Genomic DNA, 26964 nt, shown 5'->3' on the forward strand with positions numbered 1-26964 from the left:
CTAAAAGGAAAGAAACTGGCAGCCGATGCTTTTATACCCTTGAAGCTTTCAATTCGATCGAACTGAAAATCAATTGTTCGACTTGTAGGATCCCCGAAGTTAGTATCCATCGATGTTCCAATCTCCAGTCTCTCCTCTCTACATAAGCTGTTTGATTTGATGCGTTTACAACACCTAATAGTTGGCGCGCAACGCAGCCTAAGCGCTTGACATCCTCTTTTTTGAAGTTTTGCAACACACGGGATAAAACGGAAGTTTGACATTAAATAAAAAAGTAAGAATTCTATAGTAAAAAATCAGAATTGTAACTCAATAAGTCTCATTAGATTTTACAGATTTCCTGAACCGCCAGCAGTTCCTATTCACTAGGTTATAGACTCCATCATCGTTAGTAACAACTATTAAACACATTTTGCTTTATATATTTACGCACAAATTTACATATATTTATACAGCTAAAATGGACAAAAAAGATTCGAACTTGCTTCGGGACTCCTATAAGTCGAAAGACATAAGCATCGAGGAGTCGCATATACGCCGCCTTGAGGAGACCAACGCACTGCGCAAGCCCAAAAAGGATGACCAAATGCTCATGCGCCGTAATATCTGTGGTAGCGACGAGGAGTTGACCTCGCCGCAGTTGTCCGTTGAGGAGATCGTGGACGCCATGAGCAGCCCGGACGAGGAATACCTGATGCTGGGCCTGCGTTCCGCTCGCAGTATGCTGAGCCGGGAGCATGATCCACCCAGCGACCAGATCGCGCCTATTTGCACCCGCCTCCTGCTGAACGCCAGACCCAAGAGCTTACTGCACTTGGAGGTTGCCTACACCTTGACCAGTATTGCCAACGGCTACTCCGATCAGACGCATTGCCTTATCAAGTACAACGCCGTGCCACATTTCGTGACCATGCTCCAGTCCGAGTGCATTCTTTTGGCCAATCAGGCCGTTCAGGCTTTGGCCAAAATTGCGGGCAACGGAGCCACTGCTCGCGACTGTGTGCTCCGCTACAAAGTGATCGATGGCATCCTCTCTTTGATTTACAGAGACCTGCCGCTCCTGATACTTCGTAACATCGTCTGGTTAATGTCAAATCTTTGCCGGAACAAAAACCCCGCACCGCCGTTCCATCAGGTGCGACGGCTGCTACCCGTCCTTTCGAACCTTCTCCATAGCGAGGACGTCCAAGTGCTGGCCGAAGCTTGCTGGGCCGTGTCGTACATGACGAACTGCGACGAAAGAAACGTGATCCAGGCCGTAATAGACGCCAACATCGTTCCCGGTCTTGTGAGGCTCCTGAAAATGGATGAGCCGAGCATTAATGAGCCTGCTCTACGCAGCGTGGGCAATATTGCGACTGGAACGGATCAGCAGACCGATGCAATCATTACCTCCGGAGTACTGCCTTGCCTGGGAGTCCTGCTGCAGCACCACAAGGCCTACATAGTCGAGGAGGCTGCCTTGACGGTCAGCAACATAACGACAGGCAATCGCCAACATATCCAGGCCATTATAGAGGCAGGGCTTTTCGAGCCACTACACCTTGTACTGGAGACGGGGGACTATAAGGCCCAGAGAGAGGCCGCCTGGGCGGTGACCAACACCCTAACCTTGGGTTCAGCCGCCCAGATATTAGATATGATTGAAAGGTATAAAATTCTTAAACCGTTCATAGATCTGCTGGAAGCCTGGGACCCACCCACCATAAATGTGGTATTGTCGGGCCTGTCCCAGCTGTTCTCCATCGCCGAAAAGCTTGGTGGTGTTGTTAACCTTTGCCACAAGATTGAGGAGATGGGCGCCATACAGAAGCTTGCAAAGCTCCAGGAGCACATGCAGGGAGCGGTGCAGGTGAAGGCTTACGCCATTTTAGAAAGTTACTACAGTGGCCTTGGCTATTACGAACACGAACCCAAGATTCGCCGTGGAGGCCGCTTCTTCAAAGCCATTCGGTCCAAACCCAACGGTGACTTCAACTTTTAAAACTTGGACCAGGAGCAGGTTGTTCAGGCTGTATGAGTTAGCAACAATTTTTGTTCATGATTTTCAAACGATGAAGTTTTTCAAACGATTCTAATAAAACAAAACAATAATGCAATTTTAAAATATTTTCTCATTGATCTAAGTTAACAAATCAAAGTCATTGATCCCAACTAAGAACAATCAATGGAATATTACATTATCAATATTATCATTTTCGAGAATAGAATAAAGAGATGAACCCCTTGTACATGTTCGTCACTTGAATATTTATTGTACTTCATTTAAATCATTTTGTATTTGAATTTTATACATACTTTTTTTTTGTTTTTTATTTTATCAGCATAATTCAATAATATATTTCTTGTATAGTATAATAATAATTTTATAACACGTTTTTCTGCACTGTGCAAATAATTTGTCCATCAACTTCTATGCAATTTGCGAACTCTCCTTAGTTATCTGCGTGATGGAGTGTTGATATTCAATTTTCTTTGAATTTTTAGTACAGTCTACATTAAATTGTTTTACATTTGATTTTTGTTTACTGACTAACATTCTTCTTGTTGTATATTCATTTTGCTTTTTCTTTTTCGGTTTTCCTCAAAATAATCCATGTTTTCAACACTTTTTATAGTATAAGCTGTATACACTTATATTTTTAATGGCATAATAAATAGACAAACAATGATTTATTCTGCTGTAATTTGTTTAAATACTAAATTTGCTATAACAATCAGTAAATATACATAATTATATATATTCTTGTATATATATATTCTTTTACCACACCCCGCCATCATTAGTTAATGACTTGGATACATGCATACATAATAACAAACGCCTCACTCTTCACAACTGTTCTTTTTTTCTTTTCTTTCTGTTATGTTTTATTTTTTTAATATTTTTTTTTTTTTGTATTTTTTTTGTATTCATGACCCAGAATTTACATGGCGTTTACTAAAAGCTCTGGAATCTTAGGTATAAGCATATTGTTTTGCGCATTCCTGTTCTCTAATCAGTGATATGAGCACTAATTATTCAGAAATTAAAGTAAATATTTGTAGAGCAATGCTACACACCGTTCGTTCGCTCGTTCGTTCGTGTGATGTAGTGTACATATATTTGTAGTATTTTTTTTATTAAACAAACACAAGTGGGCTTGTATTCCTTCCCCCTTTGTTGTTGTCGATTTATCAAAATGGCGTTTGTGGCGGCAGCAACTCCTTCGAGAGCCGCATTTGTCCTTTAAGGTTATTTTTCTCTATTTCTATTTTCACCCTGCACTCAAAGAACAATATATATTTATATATATTGTTAATAACTTAGGTCGGAAAAATGGAAAATTACAGGCCTAAAGTCCGCAAAATCGTTCCGCTAGTTTGCCTTTTGCTCTGAATAGTCGGTCATACCATAAATGCACATCCAGGGTTCATTAAATTGAGGCTGACCGGCACCTGGATAAAAGTAAACATAGCCATCGATTTAATTATCCCAAACCATATGGGTTAATTTCTGAAAATATGTAAAATCAGTTAATAAGTATTAGGAAAACGCAATGGATAATATTTTGTTTGCTTCTTTGAGTGCCGGGGAAAACCATGAACTGAAGTCGCCTTGCTTTTGTATCTATCAGATATTAAGATCCTTGTCTAGGCAAGCGCACACCATCAATATGCATGGATACACTTAGCATAGGTTAAGCCATTAAAAGATACTCCTTCGATCAACTCTGACTATTCGAAAACATTCGGAACTTGTTCTTGCAATTTTGTTATGTTTTAAAGTAATTCATATCTTGCCTGTATGTTAAGTTTTGTTTGTAAACGCTTAGTAAACTATTTTTGTTTGGCATATTTGACTTACAACAATTTGTAATACAAAAAAGTAAATGTACATAAAAAACAACAATACAATTTTCCTTCTGCATTACTACAACTTCATTTGGTGTTGTTCTAAAAGCTGCGATTATTATTATTATTCTTATTTACTTGTTTTATGTTTCTTCTTTTTTGACAACAATTTGGAACTATTGCTGCTGATGCTGACGTTGCTGATTTTTTACTCTTTAATTGCTCGGCTCGCATTAAGCAAAGTTAACGGTGGTTTCATGTACACATTTTGTACGCACGCCCCTAGAATGGCACATCGTGTCTATCTCTATGTATGTACTGCTACCCCTTCTTCGTTCGTCCTTCGTCCTTCGTTCTGTGTTCGTTTTTTTTTGTTTCGTTTCCCGTTTGTCGTAATATCTTAGCTATCCAACATTTACTTTACTTTGATTTGCTTAGGTTTCTGAATCGAACTTTGGTACATTTTGTATTGTTTTACAGTTTTATAGTTTTATAGTTTTTAGCTTTTTAGTTGCTTAGCTCTTTAGTTGTTTAGTTCATTTTTTGGTTTTAGTTAATTGAAGTAGTTGAAAAATGTATTACAGCATATAGAAAGCACAAAGATAATGCAGATATCGATATCCCATATAAAGATTGTTTACCAGCAAAATGGGCTTCGACAGTAAATAGCTAATTCATACTCGTATGCACAATGAAAATAGAAATATTCTTAGATTCTTAAACCTAATAGTTTTGTTTGGTTTTTTGATAAGTTATTTTCCTTCGATTCGTAGAAAGGTATTACTGGCAAACAACCAGGATTTCATTTGAATTTGATTTGCTTAATCGGTGTTGTGGCTTTTTTGTATCTCTTCGATCGAATGGAACAGTTGTGTGATCTCAAAGATCTACGTTGGGCCTCATCACCGACAGATAGATGTGGGCTTTCATTAGCTTCTTCCTTCCTTCGTTAATGTTATACAGCATAGCTCGATTTCTGCGATTGTTTGTCTAGTCACATAGAGTTAAGAGTGGAGAGTTTAGAGAAATTCTACTACTATTCAAAACTGACAAGTAGTTGCGCAAACGTACAACCGGAAATATCCCTAAACTTGCCTAAAACAAACTTAAACAGCCCCTAGATTTGCATAGAAAACAACAGACTGGAGTTCAGCCGGGATCTTGGATAGTTGAGAGTTCTTCTGTGCTTTGAAATTGAATTTAACATAAACATAGACCTCTAGGAAATAGTAGCTTCATTTGCCCTGCACATATGTTTGGGGCTCGTGAGTTGTTTCATGTACGCGGGAAATGAAACTGATTTCCATTGGTTTGTGTTATAAATAATAAAATATACTAATAATATAGCTCAATCTAGAGAATGGTTGCGCAGCCACTTGTGCATTTAGGACATTAAGGAAAGGATAAGAGCTTTCTCGCTCAATGAGTATGCATGCAAATTCACCGAAGTCAACTGTACTCTTTTTTTAACTTTAGTGTGAAATTCAGTTCAATTTGTGCGGTTTAACGTTTCGTACTTCTACTTTATATATCAAGTTCAATCAACAAAGGGATCACTGGGCACTAAGTGTTTAATATAATAAAAGTATATACTTCAGCCAGTCGCAGGTATTTCTAGCTAAAGGCACGGCAAGACAAATATATAATAAAGTTAAATAATAAAATGACGATTCCTTGAGGTCGGACACACAAAACACATATTGAAAAGCATAACCCTGATGGCCTTTGACAAGCAGAGAATTAAATGCAGGAAAATGTGTTCCATGGCTTTGTGTGCCAGACCCAACTTGACACATTTTGGGGCTCTTTACTGCTGATCTAGGTTACGAATACATAACTTGAACATAGGACAGGACTATATGGGTCTTAATAATCATGCTTAAAACTTCATATACATTGTATACATTAAATATTTCTGTCTCCGAATCTAAGCTCCATTTTTACAACTGATCAGAAAGCGGCCTCCTGCATCCTCGCATTTCTGTCACATCCTGGCCACTCTCGTTTGATTTGTATATTATTTATGCTTGTAGATAAAGTATTTAATTTCTGTAGCCATTTCATCAATTCATTATTTGAAATTTCAGCAATGAACCACTTTGCCGGGGCTTTGCTTTTGTTCTGTGGTTGTGGTTGTGTGGTTTCAAGAACATGAGAAGCTTTAACATTTACATATACACTCAATTATTGAATTACTTACACTTACATACGTAATATATGCTCTCGTGCATGCACTTTCTATAATAGTTATTCCGCGTCCGCGGAATAGACTTAGCTACCCAGGCCCTACTTCTTGTATGACTTCCTTTTCAGCAACTTGTTGACCACCGTCTTGAACAGATTTGGTTTTATTCATAAGTATCCCAGTGTGGCGTATGTCTTCACGAAGGTGCCGTCGTTGGTGCTCACGTTTCTGTGGAGAGTGGGAGAATCATAGATATATATGGCTGAGGTTGGCTAGATTTAGGGGACAATCTCAATTCTTATACTGACTCATCTTCCCAGGGACACACCGCATTGTGATCGGCGGCACCGATGCTGCTTCCGCCGGCCTTGTCCTTATCCTTTTCCTTGTCGTCCTGCGAGCCGCCGAGCCTCTTCCCTTCTGAGTTTCGTTTCTTGCGACGCTTGCGCGCCTCTTCGTTGCTGGATGTGGGCGTTGCCGTAGCGGACACCACTGGTTCTCTGCCAGAATCGCAGGGCTCATCGTCCACCGTGTCTACGTCCAATTCGGCCAGGGGTGCCATGGAGGGAGCCGGGGTGGGTGCTGGAGGTATGTAACCGAGCTGTAGGTCGGCATCTATACTATCGTAGTCATCGACCACGTCCTTGGTATCGCTACCAAACTGGAGTCCTTCCTGGTACTCGTCTGTGGTGGGTGAAAGCTCCTCTAATACCGGCTCTATTTCGCCCCTTCGCCCCTCGGCGGTTAGAACAATGTCTCTTTCTGTTTCGTCAGCCAACAGGGGTTCTTCGGTGGTTGTCTCTGTCTTTGGCTCCTGGCCCGGATCAGTGGGCTCACAAGATACCGGAGTAATTACCTCTAGCTCCAGGACTTTGATGGTGGGCGGACCAGCTGCTGCTGGTGCTTCTTCTGATTGGACACCGCCTCCAGGCTCATACGTTTGCGACTCGATCAACTCGATCTGTACCTCCTTGACTAGAGTCCCAGTTGCCTGGGCCTCCTGAGGTGGCGTGGAGCCGGCCTCTGCGGACTCCGCGGTTCCCAGGCAATTCGCCACAGAGCCTACCTGGCTGCTGCTGCTGCTTCCCTCTCCCGGCGGTGGCGTTATCTTGGTTATGGGCGGCGGGGTATGCGTTGGGGTGGGTACTACTACGAGTGGCAGCTCCGATGCCGAAGATTCGCTATTTCGTTCGCCAAGGGACAACTTGTTGAGCTCCTCCTCAAGCTCTACGGGGTCCACATCCGAGCCAGATGGCGGATCCTTGGCAATGACGCTGCCGCTGCCACAGGCACTGCGAGCCTGAAGTGGAGTGGAATTGCTGGCGACCACGCTCACGCTCTGGTTAGCCACGATCGAAGAGGAGGATGTTGTCGTTGGAGTGCGCCCCAACTGGAAATCCGGAGTACGACTGGCCAGAAAGATATGTACGTTAGGGGGATTCGGGAGATTATCTGGGAGATATGTATGCCATACCTAGGAGTAAATGATACCGACGCCCGGCGCTGCTCGGTGAAGCTGGGGACCAGACGCTTTATGCTTGTCTCGCCGCTGTCCACGGTATTCTGGTGGCGGATGCCCAGATTTCTCTGCAGGCGGTCGTTTACGTCGCTGTTGTCCGAGGAAGTGCTGCAAGGATAGGGTTAGGATATTAATTATTTTAGCTTCACAGAAGTGTCGTAACCCTTACCTATTTAACCGTTGCGGCTGTGTGCCGGAACACGAGATCTTCGACGAGCCCGTTGTTACCACTACCGTTGTTGCGGTTGCTGGCGGATCTGCTACATTGTCTACCTCCCAGGGGCACACGGATAACTTCACCGGAGCCGCCGGGACCGTGGGCTCAGCTGGCTCGTCCCAGGGGCAGACAGCGCTACTGGCTAGCACCAAGGCGGTCGATGACGACGTGGACTCTGCTGCCTCCAGAACGGTGGACTTCGTTTTTGGCGTTTCTCTATGGGAAAACGAATGGGAAATATAATGACAGCCTCTAAATAATGAACAAGAGTTCACACTTAGACAGTGGTTAAGAAGGAATGCTGGTGTTTAACATTTAGACTTACATATAAGCGTATGTACACTGGAAACGGAAGGGGGGAAAAGGCGCATCGGAAACGAACGAACAGTCAACAGTCTCTCTTTTTAATGTATTTATTTAATAAAATTTGTTTGTTATGTCGAAAGATTTACAGAACACACAGTTAACAACAGCAACAACATTCGAGCATATAGGAAAGATCGAAACCATATTTTCGGAGACAGTTGAAGAAGCAAGCGAGGCAAAAACACAGGGTCACAGCGGTGACATTTGGGATAATATAGAACCCAGGATCCGAGGGCAATACAAATGAATACTGCTCTTGGATGGGACATGACAGTGAAACAGCTATTGGGAGGAATGCTATAGTCGATACATCCGACTCTCGAGCTACTTAGGCTGTACTTAATTCGTGACAAGGTCTAGACTTACTACGACCAGGCAATAGGTATCAATCATAGGTTTAGCATTTTACTATGGTTACTGAGGCCCGTAAAATTTTGGCCCTTTGCTGAATTCAGTGCTTTAATTTCAGTGCTTTCTTAAAAACTCTTTTTAGATATGTTAAACATTAAAATATATTTATTTTTTTTTTTAACAATAAATACACATAATGATTTCATTACTTTTAGGTACACGCACATCATGGTTAAGATATAGTATAGACTAGGAACGGAATTCTGGACAACAGACACCCAGCTATATCTGGACAGACTTGACGAGGGTCGATATAATATATCCTTACAGATTTGGAGAAAAATATATACGAACTAAGTACACTTATGAGGTAGCTCTACAAGAACCGGGGGAGTAACAAAGGCAGAGTTGGCGGTGAAGTTTTACAACATGTAAAAATGTACACAAGAATTGCATGTCGCCTATTCCTCCTTTAATTTATAAACAAAGGTAACACCGGAAAACCTAATATTATGCATAAACAAAAATGGAAACTAACTTCAGGAAGCCGAAGTTTATATACCTGGGTTGTTTGCAATTCAATTATGGATCAAATCGAACAATCGACAATTTATTCAACAAATCAAAGTTTAAAAATCGCATAACTAAACCAAAAATGCATTAATTTTAATTCAGAAAGCTTCCATATGTTAGTCTTTAATTGTTTTTTAAATCTGCATACTAAATAAATCATTTTAAAGGATTCAAATTTTTATCAGATTTTGAAAATTTTATCTATATAACCCCTTATGAATTTTGAAAAAATTGGTACATTTTTTATTCTGTCGACTCAACGGTTGATGCTGTTGAAATAATGGATATAATCCATACATTTAAATTGACAGATGCTAACATATAGATTTATATATATTTCTGTAAGTAATAAAGTAATCTTATAAATCTTATTCTCAATATTAACCCTTTATGTAGAGTGGTATTACCCTCTATGGATTCCTGAAAAAATGGCTGGAACAGGCGACACAGACAGAGAAAATATGTATGTATATAATTAAGAAACGCAAGTGTTTGGACAGAATGAGGTTGGATGGGTCTAAAGGGCACAGATCGAACGATATATAAAAAACGAGGAGGAAACTAGTTGTACGGTTTGGAAATAGTTGAAAATATAATTTGATTGGTAATATTTTTGATACAAGGTGGTATATGCGAGTCGCAAAACCGGAATGAATAAAGATGTCTTACGGAACTGCCTGCAAACTACTTTCGCGATTCCCGTAGGCCGCATATATCCCAATATCCATGACCGCCATGTGGCGCTGTGGCATATCGCCCCGATAAATCGAATCGCTACTGCAGTGCATGTGTGTGACGTATATGGCATATGGTATATAATCAATTGTTTTAGTATATCAATTGTTCAAATGGTGGGATTCAATTCAATTCAATTTCAAGTTCAAGTTGAGGCTCAGGTTGAGGTTCGGGTTGAGGTTCAGGTTCAGGTTGAGGGTATTCAGGTTGTTGTCGTATCGGTATCGGTATCAAGGTCGTGCGCATGGTGAAAGAAATCATATTTATGCAAACGAAAAAGCTTGATTGCAATTGCCAAATGAAAATGATACAAGCTTTGGCTTTTCTCAGTTTCAATTCAGGCAAAAATCAAATGAAATACTGCGAAAAATCAGAAATATTTGCTCGCTCTTAAATCATAAATTATAATCGAACGCACGCGCCTTTTCAGAGAGACACTCATTGTTATTACACCTGCTCTTCTATTCTGTTCTGTTTTGTTATTTTGGTTAAACTTACCTAAACGGAATTTCGCTGAGATTACTCTGGGAATGAGAGTGCGGTACCTTGGAGCCGGCGTCCTTGTTCACCCCAATCACGGCCAGTTCGTGGGCCGAGCCGGTCAGACTGCGATCGCTACCACGGCGCCGTGCCAAATTACCGGGCGGCGGGGCCTGCATCATGGAGCAGCTGCCAGAGCCGCCGCCACCGGAAGATCCCTTAGCCGCATCCCCCAGATTGGGCTGGCTGGACAGTGCAGCAGTCATCTTCTTCTTGGCTCCACTCACGCCGCCAAAGTTGAAGAAACGCTTCTTGTACGACGGCTGAATGCCAGTGTCCAGCAGACGCTTGTAGTGCTCCGACCGGATGAATCGGGGATAGCAGTCCTTTTTCAGCAGCAGCATGTATATATGCTCGGACGCCGAATCAAAGGTGAAGCGTGAGGGGTTCTTCAGCCCCCGCAGAACACTCTCCATCGTCTTGCCGTCGATGTTTATCTCACATGGCGCTCCGGGCTTTAAAAACTCTCTGCAATAGAAGGGGAATGAATACAAGGTCTCCCTGGGCTGTCTACCTGCTGTCACTTACTCATAGATTTCGTTAACTTTTCGCGCCACCTGGGAGTGAGCGGACCGGCGTAAACGGTTGACGGCTATCCAGAAGCGTATGTTCTCGTGCGAATACTCCTTCTCCAGGAATCCTGTGAACTCCTGCAGACCCGTCGGATCTGACACGAGCTCCTCGATCGAAATGGCCCAGCGCTTGACCCTCTTCTCAGTGGGTATCTCCACGAAGGTGTTGTTCAGCTGCCAGAAGGCCACATCTTCGGTGACCCAGGGATTGGAGGGCAGAGCCGGCTGCAGGAAGAAGTCGTACTCGGTGAAGGTTTCCGAGTAGCAGACAAGAGATTCGCAGGCCTGCGACATCTTCATCCGCGTCCGGTTAAGCGATTTGCCCAGATAGTCAACGTCGCGCTGCATATCCTCGACAGTCTTTTTTTTGTTCGGCTTGAGGCCCTGTCGGTCGCGCGACGGCACTGGACAGGGCTCCAGTGGTGTGAACTGGCCAGGCGGTGGACGGTGGACACGCCAGTAGGCTCGCTCCTGCGAGTCCCCAACAATCTTGTCACCCTTCTTGCGCTCCTTGGCCAGGCGCACCTGCTCCTCGGCCTGCATAGAGATGAAGTCCCACTTGCCTTTGAGGTTTTTGTGCAGCGAGGCCAGTGCCTCTGCCTCGTAGTCCTCCAGAGCGTGCCGCTGCTTGTTGCGGAGCGATCGCTTGGCCAAATAGATGGCATACTCCACATTGTCCGGCGCCTTGTGCTGCCATGGCCAGTAGTAGGGAGTCTGGAAACGGTACAACGACGAGTCGTCCTTCACGGTCAGCGTCTTTGAGTCGTTGACAGGAAAGAAGTAGCCGTGCAGGCACAGCTGGTTGGCTATGTTAAGAGCCTCCGACTCCTCGATCTGCAGGCGATCCATCAGCCATTCAATAAGATCGTATCCTAAGCAAGTGGAAAATTTATTAATTTATTAATTAAGAGTCAGATTTTATAGCAAACATACCCATGAACGCATAGGGTATGGAGGTCAGGAACATTTTCTGCTGCCGCACGGGAACACCATGCTCCTGATCCTGCATCTCACGTACCAGCATTTCCATCTAGATTAAATAATAACAATAAGTTATAAGGTTACTTTTAAATAATACTTAATAAATATACTATTTATATCATTCCGGATTCTTCACTCACCTTATCAAAGGCCATGGGACGCGACAGCTTCTCAATAGTCTGCTGTTGATTGCCACTGCCACCACCGGAACCGATGAGTCCAACGCCTGTTCCAGTTCCGGATATGGAGCCGTGATGCTGATGTAGTGACGCTGTGCTTGGTGCAGTGGCAGCCCCTCCTCCTACTGCGTGGGGCTGTTGGGGATGCTGAAGATGTGTATGCTGGGGATGCTGGTGGTGCTGCAAGTGATGGTGGCCTACGGAACTGCCGCTAAAGGCCGTAGCCGCCTGCGTTGTGGCGGATATGGCCGTGGCGGTGGACGCCAGGGCGGGACTGTTGCCACTGTTGGCATTTCCGCTGCTGCTGCTCGTGGCGGCCGTCCCAGCTGCGGCTGCAGATGCATTGTTGTTGCCAGCGGCCGATGGTGACAACTGTTGCATTGCCTGGAGCACGGTATGCGGCTGAAGATTGAGACTGGTTGGCTTGGCATACTGCGACGACGACAGCGGCGGCGGCGGCTGCTGCTGCGGCGTCGGGTTGGGAGCAGCTGCCGCAGTTGGCCCGGAGGCAACCGGAGCGGAAACAACCACGGGGACGAGAGCCGACGAGGGATTCCTGAGCACTAGCTGCCTATCCCTATCCGGCGGCACTCCGCCGGGCGGTTCCATGGCCGCCGTGCCCGCAAGAGTTGCGGCTTCGCTGCCTCACTGGCCCTATCGGCCTGCTCCTCTTTCTGGCTATATTCCGTGTATAGTAGGGGGGAAAGGGGTCCTAGAAGAGCTTCAGAGTCGCTGCGTTTGTAAGTGTGATATCATTTACGTGGTTTCGCTGCCTGGATGTATATATATCTTTGTTTCATGATTTCTTAACGTCCTTTTTTAGCCGCTAAAAGGGATAATTTAATCTCTAATTTCGTATCGTTTGCTAGCAGTTATCCGAATTCCATCATGTCCTTGTGTATGGAAATATTTGCTGTGAAAGTGTAAATATTGGAAAATTTTAATAATTCTGCGAGTTTAAGGATATGCAGAACTTTGTTTAAAAAAAAGATTTCAAGACTTAAAGATTTCTGTATAATTCAGAACTTTAACTGATAATTTATAGATATATTTGTTATTTTCATGCAAACTTACAATGTTTCATGATTGACTCCCGTTTGATTCTCCTGGGGTTAAACCTCTATCAGGAGAATCCGAAACTCGTATTTAATCTGAGAGGGACTCCTTTTCCTTTCTTGGCCATATATTACCAGCTTCCATGATCTCCGACTAACACTATTGCTACTGGCTTCTTGAAGGTAACGTGTGCGGGTTAAAATCTAAAAAAAAGAGATTGAAACAAATGCCTTATTAATTAAATCAACGATTAAGTAAGTTATAAGTACGAAATATTTATTAGTAAGTAGAACTTACTTTTATTAAAAAGGTACCTAACATAATTAAAGCTATATCCTTGTCTTTATAATGATCTTTTCGTGTTTCACATTTTAGAGACTAAAGTTTTCTTGGGTAAATAAAATACCTTTGTTAACGCGGTCAAGGTTTTACGCAATCCTGCCAAATTTATTTCCTTTTCTTGCCATATGAAGCCTTTACATGCAAGGGAATGCCTTTCAGCCTGTGTCTTTTCTAAAACCCGTTCCAGGGACTTTCCCAAAACAATTTTGGATAGAAAATAGTTTATGTCAAAGTTTGTATATGCGTGTTTTTTATTTGTTTGTGCGTGCCCACCGCTACCTTGTGTAACCATTTTGACATTAACACACTTTCCCGCATCGACCTCCGCACTCTTCTGTTCCAAGAGTCCTAGCTCCTAGGTTCCTAGGCTACCAAGCTACCAAGCTCCCACGCTCCATTCCCGTTAAGACTCTTGCGTGCGACTTCGATGTGCTTGGGTTACTGGCCCGCGTCCCTTAATGATAGCATTTGGAGAAAAATAACGAACGGGACTGGAACTGGGACTCCCACCTGCATTTGCAGAAACTGTGGAGACAATGACACCAATATGGGCTTAATAAGTTGCAGGGGAGCACAGCGTGCTCATTAAAATGAAAACTAGCCAGCAGTGCCACGTTCCGAGGTAAAAGCTATTTTTACAATCAACATGAAGGATGATTGATGGAACTATTTGCCTGTAATCCGATATAAACTTAAAAAACCGTTCCCAATGCAGCCCGAGTTGCTGGGAAAGTGCAGCCACCCTCACCACCCTCACCACCACCCACCATCCACTTCTACTCCCACTCACCAGGGCAGAATCTACATGTACAATACAGCCATATATCATACCCACACCCGTACACCCACGCTCGCTGATAGGAGGGACCTCGGTGGGCCCTCGGAAAGGGTAAATGGAAGGTAGCCAGCTATTTAACTACGACGACATATTCACGTGGCATTGATTCCAACTGGGGACGAGCTGGATGAACAGCATAAGGCAGTGGGTAATAAAGAAATAAGAGCAAAGCAAAACTTTTCAAGCGAAATTCAAATGTTAATTGAGTCTTTATCAAATCTTGTTTAACCATCAAGTTTCTCAGGTAAAATTTATGTGTATTAAATCAGCCGACAGACCTTGGAGTTGGCTAAAAACTGTTCTAACAAATATATATTCCCAAAAATTAGTTAATACTAAAAGAGTTTATAAGAAAAGAACGGGACGGTTTAAAAGTCATACTAATTTGAAGAAGAATTCCATTTCTAAGTGCATCGCAACGAGTGCACTTAAAATAAAATACATAACAGTGCAATTAGTTCTAAGAAACTTTAATGGCTATCAACAGCTAGAAATGTGTTCCTTAACCCTAATGTTTGTTCTTAAACAAAATCCCAAATTATAAATCTAAAGTAATGAAAGCAAAGTAATGAAATCTAGTAACAAATAACTATAACGATACCTAGAACATGAATATTGGGTATTATATTATTCCAAAGAACTAATTTAGTGATAAAATAAATCACATTAAATTCCTAAATCGACTTCTTCAAGTAAGTGCCCAAGATCAAGTGAGAAATATAATCAATAAATGCACTTCTCTCTCTATTCCCTGTGCAGTTTCCGCATCAATTCATTCATTTGTCAATCATGCAAAGCATTAGTTGGCATCGTAAGCAAAGACTTTTTGCTTCTAGCAAATTAAAAACACTTTAATTAAATTATGTAAGACGTGGGCTCTATTTACGTAGCGAATGCTTTACCTGGCAAACAAACCATGTACCTGAGAGTGTGTCCTAGGAAGGATATTTAAAAGGTAGATTTATTTTAAAAATCAATGCGCTATGTTATGAGAGCGTCACAAGGCCAGGGAAATCATTAATTAAATTTTTTGGCCATCGTTTATGTATTAATTTGCTAAGTAGCAATGAATTTGTTTCCTTTCAGACCGTCATTATATACATATATATATATTTATAAATATTTCAATATATATTCATCGTCCATTTAACTCCCCTCCATTGGCACGTTCCTCGGTCCTTTTTTCATTGCTGGGCTACCATCCCTATTCGCCCTTTTAAATGTGACTTTTGTCGTGCATTTGTCGCAGGCGCTGCCCTTGTCGTTGTCGTCGTTACTGGGCCGGAAGTTGGTTTCAAACTGTTGGCAAATGAGTTTCCGTTTGCGAGGGAGGTTTCCTGCTCTCCTCGTTGTTGTTGCCGACTGTTTGCTGCCTCTAGCTTTTTTGTTCACACACTTGCCCAGTTAGCAGAAGTTTATTAATTTGCTCCGCATCGGTTATATCCTCCTTCACACGCATTCATTCCCCTTCGCATCACTATACATATATTTTTGTACATATATATAAAATATAATACAATAATATAATAGGTGTGCGCCTCTTCCTCAAGTTTTCCACTACCAATAATGGTTTTATTTTTCACTTTCACCCCATCCATTTTGCCCTTATTAACCTCATTACTACCTAGTGCCCCGGCTGCAATACATCCGGTTGCAAGTTTGCAAAAAATATGCTGCCTACCTCGAGGCGAGTACTTGACCAAGCTGGCTTTTTGAGATGTATATGCACATCCAATGCTATGCAAATCGACTCTGAACAGCATTTAGCCTGTGAAGAAGATGCCTACGGCCATGGAGTGGCTGTAGTCGCAGGGCTTATCTTTGCATTGATATTGATTACCATACCGTGCAGTGCAGTGCGCACAGCGCAGTTGATGCGATTACGCTGGGTTTTGCTCTCGAGTTGCCTTAAGCAGGGAGGCTTTCTTAAAGGATTACTTTAAGATACCCCATTGTTTACGTTCGTTGAGGGTTTAATCTTCCCACACATTACTTTGGTCAAGGCCACCGAAACAACTGACGCAACCCACCTTATTCTTCTAGGTTTTGCTTCCTACCCAGCCTGCCATGTCTTTCAAGCAGACAAGTCTGGGGGGCACATCCTCCGCAAAGGAGGAACATAGGATATAGCAATGACGTTGGAATCACCTACGAAAGTCATTTTGTTGAAAGCCACCCCCAAAAATACTCGTTTGGATCCGTCGCTGCATCACTTTAAGTAGTGTGTCCCATTTAGATTTTTTTTCATCTAATCCAAGGTATTTAGAAAGTCAAGGAAGGGATAATCCTTATTGTGGTGTATTGGAGAGCATTAAGAGTCTTGTTTAACCACAAATGTGGTCTATTTGCTTTATGAATGTTATATTTCAATTAAGAAACAAAAACAAAACCGAGAAGATACTGAGAACTTTATGCTTGTCACTTGTCGCACGGGGGTCCACTATTTCAATGACCATGGCTGTATACACTGAAGGTATATCGCTCAACGGACCTCGATCACGATCGGACTGAGTAATTGCGCCGTAAATGCGAAAATAACAATGTGCAGTGTACGCTGGGAGCAGCACCAACACTTCCTCATCTTCCGAAAGCCCAAAGCCATATGTATGTTCGGATTTGGTATGTACCGACTGGACTGACTGACTGGTCGGGCAATTGTACATACATACATATGTGTGTACTTGTTCGTATTTGGGCATTATTTAAGCTTGTTGTCGGCCATCAAACATATTTGGCCTATAGGAATTGGCAGCCGACAAGTCCATTTGGCATTTTTCGTAGTTCATTTATCATTTTTAGAATCTCATATCTCTCACACAATAAACATTATTTGGCATTCCCTCGATATATATTGTATGTTTTTTTAGTTGTCGGTCTTTGTTGATCCTGCAGAGCTCTGTGTCAAAACTATTGGGAATTTTCCGGGTACCCGTTTGCAATTAGAATTACAATGCCCACTCGATACAGTGAAAAGAAAGCAAATAGTCACTAGTGCTAATTTGAGAAAGCAATTCCATAAAATCTATTGAGTGCTATATGTGCTTAGATCGAGAAGAAGATTAGTATACCAGCCAGAAAGCTGACGTTTCTCCCTCCTCACACCTCTAAGAATCTTAAAAGAAACACTTCACGTGTCTACAAAGTGAAGATAAACAATATTCGAATGTTGATCCAAGTGGGATGACTATGAGAGACGCTAAGGGGCAGTAGGAGACGTGCGGAAAAGAACACTCCCCCAATGAAGTATATAATATTGGTGGTGCCAAATAATCAAGGTGTCATAGGTGTTACTGGAGCATAGATAACATCTTTTAGATTGTGAAACCATGAGCCTCCAGTCAACTTTAAGCCTAATTTAAAATACTATGAAGAATGCATCGGAAATCGATTATAACTAAGGTTATAATATTCACTTTTTTTATATATGAGAATTTTTTGGACAAATTAAAAATAAAAAATGATCAAGATTATATGTATATGATTTATGACGTTGGAAATGATTCCTTTACAATTTTACAAGCTTCTAACTAAAATTATAATCCCCTTGAAGCTTATGCGATCACTGATTCGGGAATGAGCTAAGTGGACTACCCGGAAGTATATGTACATACTTATCGCAGATGGCGTGGAACTGACCCTTCGAAAGCCAAATAAATGAGACTCCCCGGTTGATCGCCGCCTGACGCAGATGTGCCGACGACGCACAGGTTTACATGTGCACAGGAATACAGGCCAATAAACTAAATGGTACAGTATCGGTCGCAACAGCAGGAACAGAAAAACAGAAACTGTGCCTAGGCGGGCCGCGCGTGTGTGTGTGGGTGAGAGCTGGCACGCACACAGTCAGCGAAAAAGAGAGTCGGAGCAACACAAAAAAAAAAGCTTGGATAGGCGCAGCAGATAGCGCACACTACGACAAGGTTTCGCCGCTTTTGCTGCGGGGGAGGGATGTAATTGATGATGACTTCGTGTGCGTGTGTGTAAACGCAACACAAAAAGAACAACAACAAGAAAAACGGTATCAACAACCAGAACAACAACATGGGTTCGGTGCTGGCGAAAGGCAGAAAAGTTTGCGCAAAACAATTTTTTAGCACATGTATGTGCTCCTCCGTTCAGTTCGGAGCTAATGTGGGTGGGGATTATGTCCCAGCAAGGACCTGTCGTCGTCCAGTTACAACTTTCGCTCCGCTATCGCTATTATTTGTTGTGCCTGGTCTGGTCCTGGCTTTTGGTCCCTCTGGCACGCAACGCACCGTTACATTTACATGCGAACACTGCCTCATGCCTGCACTTTTACCGTTATACCGCTGTACGGTCGGTTGCTGGAGAGGGAGGAGGATGGAGAGCTGCTGTCTGTGTGCGTGTGGCAGCCGTGAAATTCGTACGAAATAATAAACAATATAAACAATTCACTTGCTTGGCCGCTGGCTGGAATTATGTACAGATTTTTCGTATTTTTATACAACTGTGTGTATACATCCACTGGGCAATTAAATATTTACGTCGACGAGCAGCTGGTTCGCAACTTCTCCCGGATCTCCGTTCTGCTTTGCTCTGCTCCTCTCTCTCTCCCTGTCCCACCATATTGTATGTTTGTGTGCACACACTGGCACATTGGCTGGTTGGGTCACACTCACACACACACACATGTACACATGCACGCAGCGTCTGGGTCAGGGGAAAATGAATTATTTTTGCTCACGATTTGCCCAAAACACACATTTTGTGCGTTTACCAATAACAGACACGCTTATCGCCGACATCCCAGCATTTTCGTTTTCATTTCCATTTTCGTTTTCATTTCCATTCTCATTCTCAAGCTCATTCTCATTTTCGTTTTCACTTTCACTGTCAATGTTAACATAACCAACGGGACTCGCTTTCGCACACAAACAAAATACTTTTTGCTACCTTATTGCGCTGCCGTTCCGCTGTTCCGTTCCTTTTGCCTCGTTTTTATGTTGGCCTTCTCCTTCGGGGACACTCGCGAATTTTTGACAAAAAAAAAAAAAGAAAAACGAAAAAAAAAGATGGAAGCAAGCAAAAAAGAAGACGATTTCTACGTATTCCTTTTCGTTGCACAGCACTCGCGTCGAAATGTATGAAAAAAACTAGGATAAAATCGCACTTTGAACGCAATGAAGACGCGAATGCACTTTGCGGGCCAGCTCGCGAATATTTGTTTCATTTAATATCGATTTCTGCGACTTTGAAAATGTACCCTTGGTACCAGCTACGGATTCTAATGGCTTTTTGTTATTCTTTTCTCCTTTTATGCTTCCATGTTGCCTGTATGCTCCTTGAAAACACCGTCAGCGCGAGCAACCGACGCACGGAGAAGTGGAAAATGGATTTTCCTGTGCCAGCCGTCGCCGTCCAAGGCGGAGAGCTGCCGACGAACACTTCCGAACTGGTGACGAGTGGCGCCGAAGGGCTGGAGAGAGCGCAGTTGAGAGCCAGTTTTTGGTATTGCGAACTTGTTGGGAAAGCTGGCTGGAAGTTGTGAGAGAGCGGAAGGAACTGTTTGGGGCGGAGAGCAGAGCGGACCGATAGTCCACAAGATTTTGCGATAGTAGCCTTTTAGCGCATCACTAGGACACTCGCTGCTCACGCCTGACTCACTCGCTGCTTGCGTGGCCGTTGAGCTTTTGTCCAATTTCAATGCGATGCTTCTAAAGTTTTACGAGATGGGTAGTCTTCACAACTACCTCGAAACTTAAATGCACTTTCGTTTACTTATGTACATACATACGCTTTATTATCGGTAATAATCGGTATAATAAAAGAGTTACTTTTTGATTCGCTTTAAAAAGACAACAAGAAATGTATTGAATTAGTACAATAATATAATATACACATAATGTTTGTACATATATATTTTTCTTTTCTTTGCTTTAAATTTATACTGTCTCGAATTTGATGAAAAAAAGATGCTGCTGTCGTTGCTACTTAAAATCCGCACCGTACTCACAACATTACGTGAGCATAAATGTGTGCTTACTGCGTTTAATAAAGTCTAATGTTAATTCCATTTAACGTGTGTATATGTCGCAAAATACACAGATTAGTTACGGTTACTCTGTTAATAGTCCGCCAGACCTTGTCGTCCAAATACAAAACATTCGATTCCTTAGGCTCTTCAAAATGACTAAATTCTAGCTACTGATCATCGGAACTAAGGGGTATGTGGTTGGGTCTACCTCAGAAAAATGAAGGTATAATTGTGAAGACTCTACTCACTTGTGTATGTACAGACATGATGAACTGCTTTCGCCGCTGATGCGATGCGATGCTCTCAAGTGTTTTCCTTTTGCTTTTCCAACACTGGCAGTGCAACTACCAAGATATTTAAGTCATTTACTAACACCGTTTATCCTACCTTATCCTCCGAAGTTGTACAAAGTCATACATAATTCACGCACCGTCTGCCTGCTGATCCTGTGGACCATTTACATAATTCCGAGTTGAATGTGAATGCAAGATTTACGCCAAATTCCTATCTATGTATGTATATAAGTATGTATCTACTAGTGAACTAAATAAAACTCATTAAAATCAGGTCATGTTGCCCTTCGCTATTTGGCTTGATATTGTGTTAGTCATTCCGCCACCAAGGCGGATATGAGAGTCGAAGTCCCGGCTTCTTCGTTCCTGTAACTGATTCTCCTGGCCTGTTCTCTTCTGCGATATCTGTTAGCACGATATCTGGTTTAGCTAGCCGCCCTTACTGACTATACTTTACCGTCCGTCTGGATTCCCAATTTCCGAGTTCCCGACTCCGGACTCCGAAGTCTTCTAGAGTTATCACAAGAAGTTGGCATTCGTGTGTTCGGTGGCGCTTTGTCGGCGTCACATGTAGGAGGGCGAGGACTTACGGGATCTGGAGCGCGGCTTTGATGGACTCTTTAGACTGTGGCGTGAACTGCTCCTGGGCTTGAAGCCCCTATCGTTCCACGGCTCCGAGACGCGACCGAACCAGTGTATCAAGTCCATTACCTCTAGCTGCCGGAGAGAGAAAACAGTGTTAATTTAGTTAGGTTTGGTATCAAAATGTCCTCACTTGAAGAGTTTGGGGCAATTCCTTAAAGATTTCACACTTGGTCAGTTGTGCATGTTGCGAGAGAAAGGAGAGACACTTGGACTTCAAAGCCGTAGCCATATACCGGTCTGCAATGCCCAGCAGACATACCACAGAGTCCTCGTCAATCAGGGAGTACAGTGTGTTCTCGCACAGTTCCTGTGATGATAGAGCGAGAGAGAGAGAGATCATCCAGGGATTAAGAACGTTACAAAATATATCCTTTACTCACTTTGAGATCATCGATGGAGTAACGATCGGCCAGCAGCATTAGCTCACACACCTGCTCAGCACCAACGGTCCGGTCAATGGGGGCACCATACAGGTAGAGTAGCAACCGCCGGAAGATGACCGGCGAGGTGTCTGTGATGACTACCTTCCTGTTGATGGATTCCTGCATGCCGGACATCAGTGCCTTTTTGAACCACTCGCAGCGTGCGGCCACAATCACGCGATGGGCCTTAAAGCTGTGGACCTGCAGCGTTGTGGTTTCCATATCCGGTTTTATCGGTGCATATGTGTGCACCTCAAACTCCATGTCCGCCAGCTGAGTAGAGTGCAGCAGACGCAGGGCGTTTTTCGAAAGATTGCTATTGGCAGCTATGGGTGGCTCGCAGAGGTGTCGGATGAGGTTTAGCTGGTAAGCGAAGGTTTAGTGTTTATTTTTGATACCTTTAAAGATCTAGACAGCACACCCACCTTGATGCTCTTGTAGTCGTAGTACTGTTTGCGGTCCAAATACAAGGTCTCCTTGTTGTCCAGGCCCTGATTTAAGTTGTTCTCGTGATCGGCCACTTTCAAACTCGCTGGCAAGCGACTGGAGTTGTCCAGCAGACCCAGCTCGATGAGGGACTGAGTGAACTCCTGCTTCCGCACCAGCAAGCAAATCTGGCTGATAGCATCACCGAGCGCAGCCTTATGATCCAGCAACTTGGCAATTACACCATTCTAGTTTGGATTAAAGATATTTTAATGTTTAGTTTAAAATTATACAATTCGCACTTACTATTTGACTGGTTGCCAGCTTGAAGCAGAACTTGAACTCCTTCCAGCCTAGCTTATCATCCAGGCGATCCGAGAGGTTCTCCACTATGAAAATGTAGGCGGGAATGTCCATGATTAGCTGCTCCAGGTTCTGGTTGATGGTACTGCTCTTGCTGAGAAAGTCCATGTCGCAGTAGGTGCTCCTGCAAGTTTGACATTAAAAGCCATGGCTGGTCAATGCCACTCCACTTCACTTACTTCTTGTCCTTGATTATCTCCAGGGCTGCCACAATCCGGCCGTAAATGTCACGCATTTTCCGCACTTCATACATGTATAGCACAAACTTGAGATCATTTTCCGCTGAGCTGAGCCTCTGCTTGTCCGTCAGATTGTCGTAGAGCGTCAAGCCCACAGGTGCACCGCGACGAGGACGAGGCGATGGGTCGCCGGCATCGGGAAACTGCAACTGCATGACAATAGCTTCATCCTCCTGCTGCTGCTGCAGTGGCAGATCCAAGTGGGAACATTTTAGGTCCTGCTAAGCAAATGTATCATTGTAGTCGCTTGTTAAATATCCAAGGAGGACGGTATAACTTACATTACACATGATTTCCAATGAGTTTTTGATTTCTTCTATCACAGCGGTCAATACAAATAAGGTTGATTCAATCTGTGGGAAAATGATATAGATGTATTGTATAGTAAAGAATTATTATAATCGAAATCAACTCAAGAGGGGCCCATGGGCACATGGGCACTGTTTAAATTTAAATTTTAAATGCACAGTGATTTCTATATTATAATCGCTTCAGGCGATCCACACTCACTTCAGGTACAAGATAGTTCACCAACTCGGCCTTCTCGTCGACACTGAGACCGACAAAGACTCCTAGAACGTTGCGGAGCAGCTGTTGGGTTTGGGACATGAAAATAGGAATGCGGGTCCGGATGTATTTGACAATCTCGTTCTTCTGGTATCGCGTCATGTGTGTAGCATCAGTAATGAAGATATTGCAGAACTGAAGCACCTTGGCGCAACCTGCAAAGATAAATTTCTTGGTTTTATGTATCTATATATAACAGTGAAGATCCTGATTGAGGACATACCAATTGCGCATTCACGCAGGGCATCTTGGAACGTCGCATAAAGCAGGGCCGGCTCATGGGTGATGTTCAGGGGATTGATGCACTGGATAACTCGGTTGAGGATGTCATGCAGATCCATCGTGACATTGACCACAACTACAAGTAATGAGATATATATATATATTTGGATTATCTATGCCTCCCATCAGTAGAGCATCTACTACTCACATTTCTTGAGCCGCATCAGTCGTAAGTACTTGCGCGTGGGTTCCACTAGCTTGGTGAGAGATGGCTGGGTTTCCGCAAAGCTGATCAGCTTCTCGCACACATCCTCGTCGAGGTCGGGCAGCAGGGATTCTGTGTACAGCCAATGTAGGATGGGGCTCAGCAGGAAAGTGGGCAGGTTGCACAGCACACCCACTGGCGTCAGTGGTGACGATGGCGGCGTATCCATAGAGCTTGGAAACGGCGAGGGACTTCGTGCCCGATACGGCGACAGGGGTGGCCGTCGGATGCTGCACACAGCCAGGCTACTGCCACCCAGCCCGCCGTTTGGATTCAGGGGCGTTGATGCTGGCTGCAGCATCAGATCCTGGCAGAAGTTGAATATGTTCTTGCAGTGCGACTGCGAGGTTTCCAGATGCGAGTCCGAGTGCGAGGTTGGCGGCAACCGGTACAGCCCACCGCCACCGCCGCCACACTCTAGGCTGAGGAGTCCTGCCTTGCCTAGTGTCGCCACTGCAGCAGAGTCCGAACCGGAGTCCCCTGCATTGCCATTGCTCAGGCAGTTGAAACTACTGCTAAACTGGTGGCCACGCTGCGCTCCCAGGCCCACGCTGCCGGTCTGAAAGTCACACGGCGGCTGCAGGTATATAGGCGAGAGATTAAGGCGCGGCAAGCATTTCTCCTGCTCGCCCTGCTCTAAGGCCGGGGCCACAGAGATCCGTATGGGATTGGGCGTGTTCGGTCCGCTATGGCAGCTTCGCGCCGGCGGACGCACAGTGGCCGAGGGCGGGGCACTGTTCACGCACATGCTGCAGTCGAAGCCATTGAGCCGCAGGATGGAGGCATGCAAAGCGTAGTCCATGCCGCCGGCGCTCTTTACCACAACATCACTGAAGTAGGACTCTTGCAGGGCCTCACCAAAGCTGAGCTGCTTCTCCTGACCAGCAGCCTGGCCATCCTGGAGGCGCTTGCATTCCACAGCATACCAGTTCTCGCAGCTCAGCACCAGCGTATCAGTCGGCGTTAAGGTGTTGGTCTGAAATTGGTAGTAAAACGGTTGTAGTTAATACTTTCTGGGGGTGGAAACCAAGGATTAGGTAGAAACTTACGCTAAACTCGATACTGTGGCCGGCAAAGGCTCCAAAGACAAGGCGGGGATTCAGCTCATGGACATCAAAGGTCTCGCAGCTGAAGAGGACACTTGCCGATTCGCAGAGTGGGCCGCCGCAGTCTTTTGATTCAGGAAGTGGACTGACCAGGTCATTATACCAGGTAATGTCGCTCGTATCGTCCAGCCGAAACTTGATGCCCTCCAGGCCGGACAGCTCCCGCTTGCCCTCGAAGGTGCAGCACACAATCTGTATGGATATGTATAAAGTAAATATATTGGAACTATATGCGATAGGATAACTTACCTCCCAGGTGCCGAGATATGTGTGTACCAGCGCCATCGTTGCTGCGCGCTCCTCCTCCCGCTGCTCCTCCTGTTGCCTAATTTCGCTGGGGGTTCCAAGTCCTGGCCATGGTGTTAGTTGGACAACGAGTGGGTGCAGTGACAGCCTGCCTAACTTCCTTTATGATGCCTAGTTGGGTTCGCAGTGGTGCAAAGCGAGTGGCCAATGGCCATTCCGTGGCAGCTAAGCAGGAATCGTGTTGTTACACTTTTTCCACTTGCTTCTGGACCAGCAGCTACTCTTTGGTGGATATTGATGTACGCTGGTGCATGTATGTATTTGTTGTTAAGGACTTTTGTAACTGCGCTGCCGCTGTTGCTGCTCCAGCTCCTGCTCCTGCCTCTGGTTCTGCCTCTGCCTCTGCTTCTACATCTGCGTTTTCGAGTAGCCAGCGAGTCGTCGCTCTCGACGCTCTCTCTCTCTCTCATCCTGGCCCAGCGAGCAAAGAGCTTTCCCCGAGCAGCTGACAAAGCTCGGGAAGAGCTTTGCTACCTGCGAGTGAGTGAATGAGTGGGTGTGGGTACAGTCACGCACCCACGCCAGGACACGACGAGCACGGGATTTAAAGCTCGCCACGCACGTCATCGTGACGCAAACTGGCCCCAGTTGGAATGCACTCTCCTCGGGCTTAAGCCATAGTAAGTCCTCTTTTCTAGGATGCAGGCATTAGGCGGTCTGCCCCCCAATGGAAACTTTACAAAAGCCCCTCGCCCGCCATAAGCCAGCCAGCAGAACCAGCAGCAGCAGGAACGGAAATGCTATTAACAGAACTCAGTTGAGTTGCAATTGCAATTCTTAGAATTCAACCAAAGCAAATTGAATCAAATTGATCTGCTTCTTTCAATGCAATTGATTTTTCAATTGAATACTAAATCATATAAATAGATTTAAGTATGAAAATGATTAATATAATAACGATGATAATAAGCTTTACTTCTTAGTTGCTGCTAGCAAGTTAATGTGTTTCGACCCGTCTTCAAGTCTGCTTGTAAGTCTTGATCTGAAAACCTCTTAAAGCAATTCATTGTCAGCATAAATATATTATTTTTGTATGTTCATAAAATAAACGTGAAATTATAAAATTATATTAAAGATATAACCTATCTATTTATATATCGTTAGCTATTTAAATAAGCCTTTCTGCTTTAGCTTATTCTCCCACTTTTGATATTTTATAGTTTAAAACGATTCTATTCCTTCTATTTCTTTGACTAACTTGACTTTATAACTTAATTAAATATAAAAGATTTTCTGTCATCGATAAGCTTTCTAAGAAGAAACACTTGTTATAAGTATTGCAATAAGCTTTTAACATTTAATAAGAGTTTGAAATAAATCCCCTAATCATAATTTAATTACCTCAAAGTTAGTGAAACTATATGTAGAACTAGGAAGCTGATTTGCCACGCTCCCCCAGGTTCCTAACCCTGTCACAGTAGCAGACAGTCCCGTTTATAGACTTTAGGCCTGAGATCCTAGCCACTTTATCAGCTTATTTTTAATGCGTTTCCCTGAAACTAGTTCTCCGTGAAAGTCAGGTTCGAATTTTTTGGGCTGGCTCTAGAGGTTGCTTCGGGTTCTCTAAAAAGCTTAACAGGGAGAAAATAAAATAAAGAGAAAGCTAGAGATAAGCAGAGAAAATGGAGGAGAGAAAGATATAAAAATTGAGCGAGATAGGAAGAGAGCGAAATTCGAAACTTGCTTAAAAAGTGTGAGCGTTATGCATCGTCTTCTTACAAAATCTTTACCTAAATGTTCCTAAAATACTATCGTTGTTGCATAAGGCTTAAACGTTATTGTTAACAACTTTTAAAACTCTTATTGTTAATTGTACAAAGAAAAAAA

The 26964-nt window shown here is 43.7% G+C and overlaps 2 protein-coding genes, 1 long non-coding RNA gene and 1 pseudogene across 12 annotated transcripts; 2 read left to right on the forward strand and 2 right to left on the reverse strand.

Annotated features, from left to right (window-relative positions):
- The first annotated feature begins 149 nt into the window (after positions 1-149).
- LOC110181892 (importin subunit alpha pseudogene) lies at positions 150-3687 on the forward strand (annotated as a pseudogene). 3 transcript variants are annotated; one of them, XR_015272467.1, is made up of 3 exons: positions 150-274; positions 327-387; positions 456-3687. The product of XR_015272467.1 is annotated as an importin subunit alpha pseudogene, transcript variant X2 (transcript). The 3 variants fall into 3 exon arrangements; XR_015272468.1 differs by lacking the exon at positions 327-387 and having other exon boundaries at positions 241-274; XR_015272466.1 differs by having other exon boundaries at positions 250-387.
- Positions 2230-19652, reverse strand: LOC110181716 (uncharacterized). Of its 6 annotated transcripts, none has more exons than XR_015272463.1 (11): positions 19203-19652; positions 13127-13311; positions 12014-12965; positions 11826-11922; positions 10849-11764; positions 10279-10788; positions 7708-7971; positions 7494-7646; positions 6328-7428; positions 6041-6247; positions 2230-5955 (listed from the first exon to the last, which is right to left on the reverse strand). XR_015272463.1 is itself a non-coding variant. In XM_020949567.2 (11 exons), the coding sequence occupies exons 3-11, from the start codon at positions 12659-12661 to the stop codon at positions 6187-6189; spliced, it is 3858 nt and encodes a 1285-aa protein (XP_020805226.2). In that variant the 5' UTR covers positions 12662-12965; positions 13127-13311; positions 19203-19646; the 3' UTR covers positions 2236-6186. The 6 variants fall into 6 exon arrangements, 4 of the variants coding, with proteins under 4 accessions (XP_086692594.1, XP_086692596.1, XP_086692595.1 ...); XR_015272464.1 differs by having other exon boundaries at positions 2230-3438; positions 6035-6247; XM_020949567.2 differs by adding an exon at positions 9715-9822 and having other exon boundaries at positions 2236-6247; positions 19203-19646.
- LOC147643370 (uncharacterized) lies at positions 19038-20849 on the forward strand. Its single transcript, XR_015272485.1, has 2 exons — positions 19038-19390; positions 19608-20849. It is a non-coding gene; the product is annotated as an uncharacterized LOC147643370 (long non-coding RNA).
- On the reverse strand, positions 20023-26950 carry LOC110181707 (uncharacterized). Of its 2 annotated transcripts, XR_015272465.1 has the most exons (13): positions 25081-26950; positions 24775-25023; positions 23669-24701; positions 23462-23596; positions 23182-23393; positions 22953-23024; positions 22612-22889; positions 22376-22556; positions 22069-22317; positions 21602-22006; positions 21352-21528; positions 20532-21293; positions 20023-20466 (listed from the first exon to the last, which is right to left on the reverse strand). XR_015272465.1 is itself a non-coding variant. In XM_020949555.2 (12 exons), the coding sequence occupies exons 1-12, from the start codon at positions 25114-25116 to the stop codon at positions 21141-21143; spliced, it is 3180 nt and encodes a 1059-aa protein (XP_020805214.2). In that variant the 5' UTR covers positions 25117-26950; the 3' UTR covers positions 20023-21140. The 2 variants fall into 2 exon arrangements, 1 of the variants encoding a protein (XP_020805214.2); XM_020949555.2 differs by having other exon boundaries at positions 20023-21293.
- Between the last annotated feature and the right edge of the window lie 14 nt (positions 26951-26964).

The sequence above is a fragment of the Drosophila serrata genome, unplaced genomic scaffold (assembly GCF_035046125.1).
Source record: "Drosophila serrata isolate PLE 108 unplaced genomic scaffold, ASM3504612v1 contig_276, whole genome shotgun sequence".
NCBI lineage: Eukaryota > Metazoa > Arthropoda > Insecta > Diptera > Drosophilidae > Drosophila > Drosophila serrata.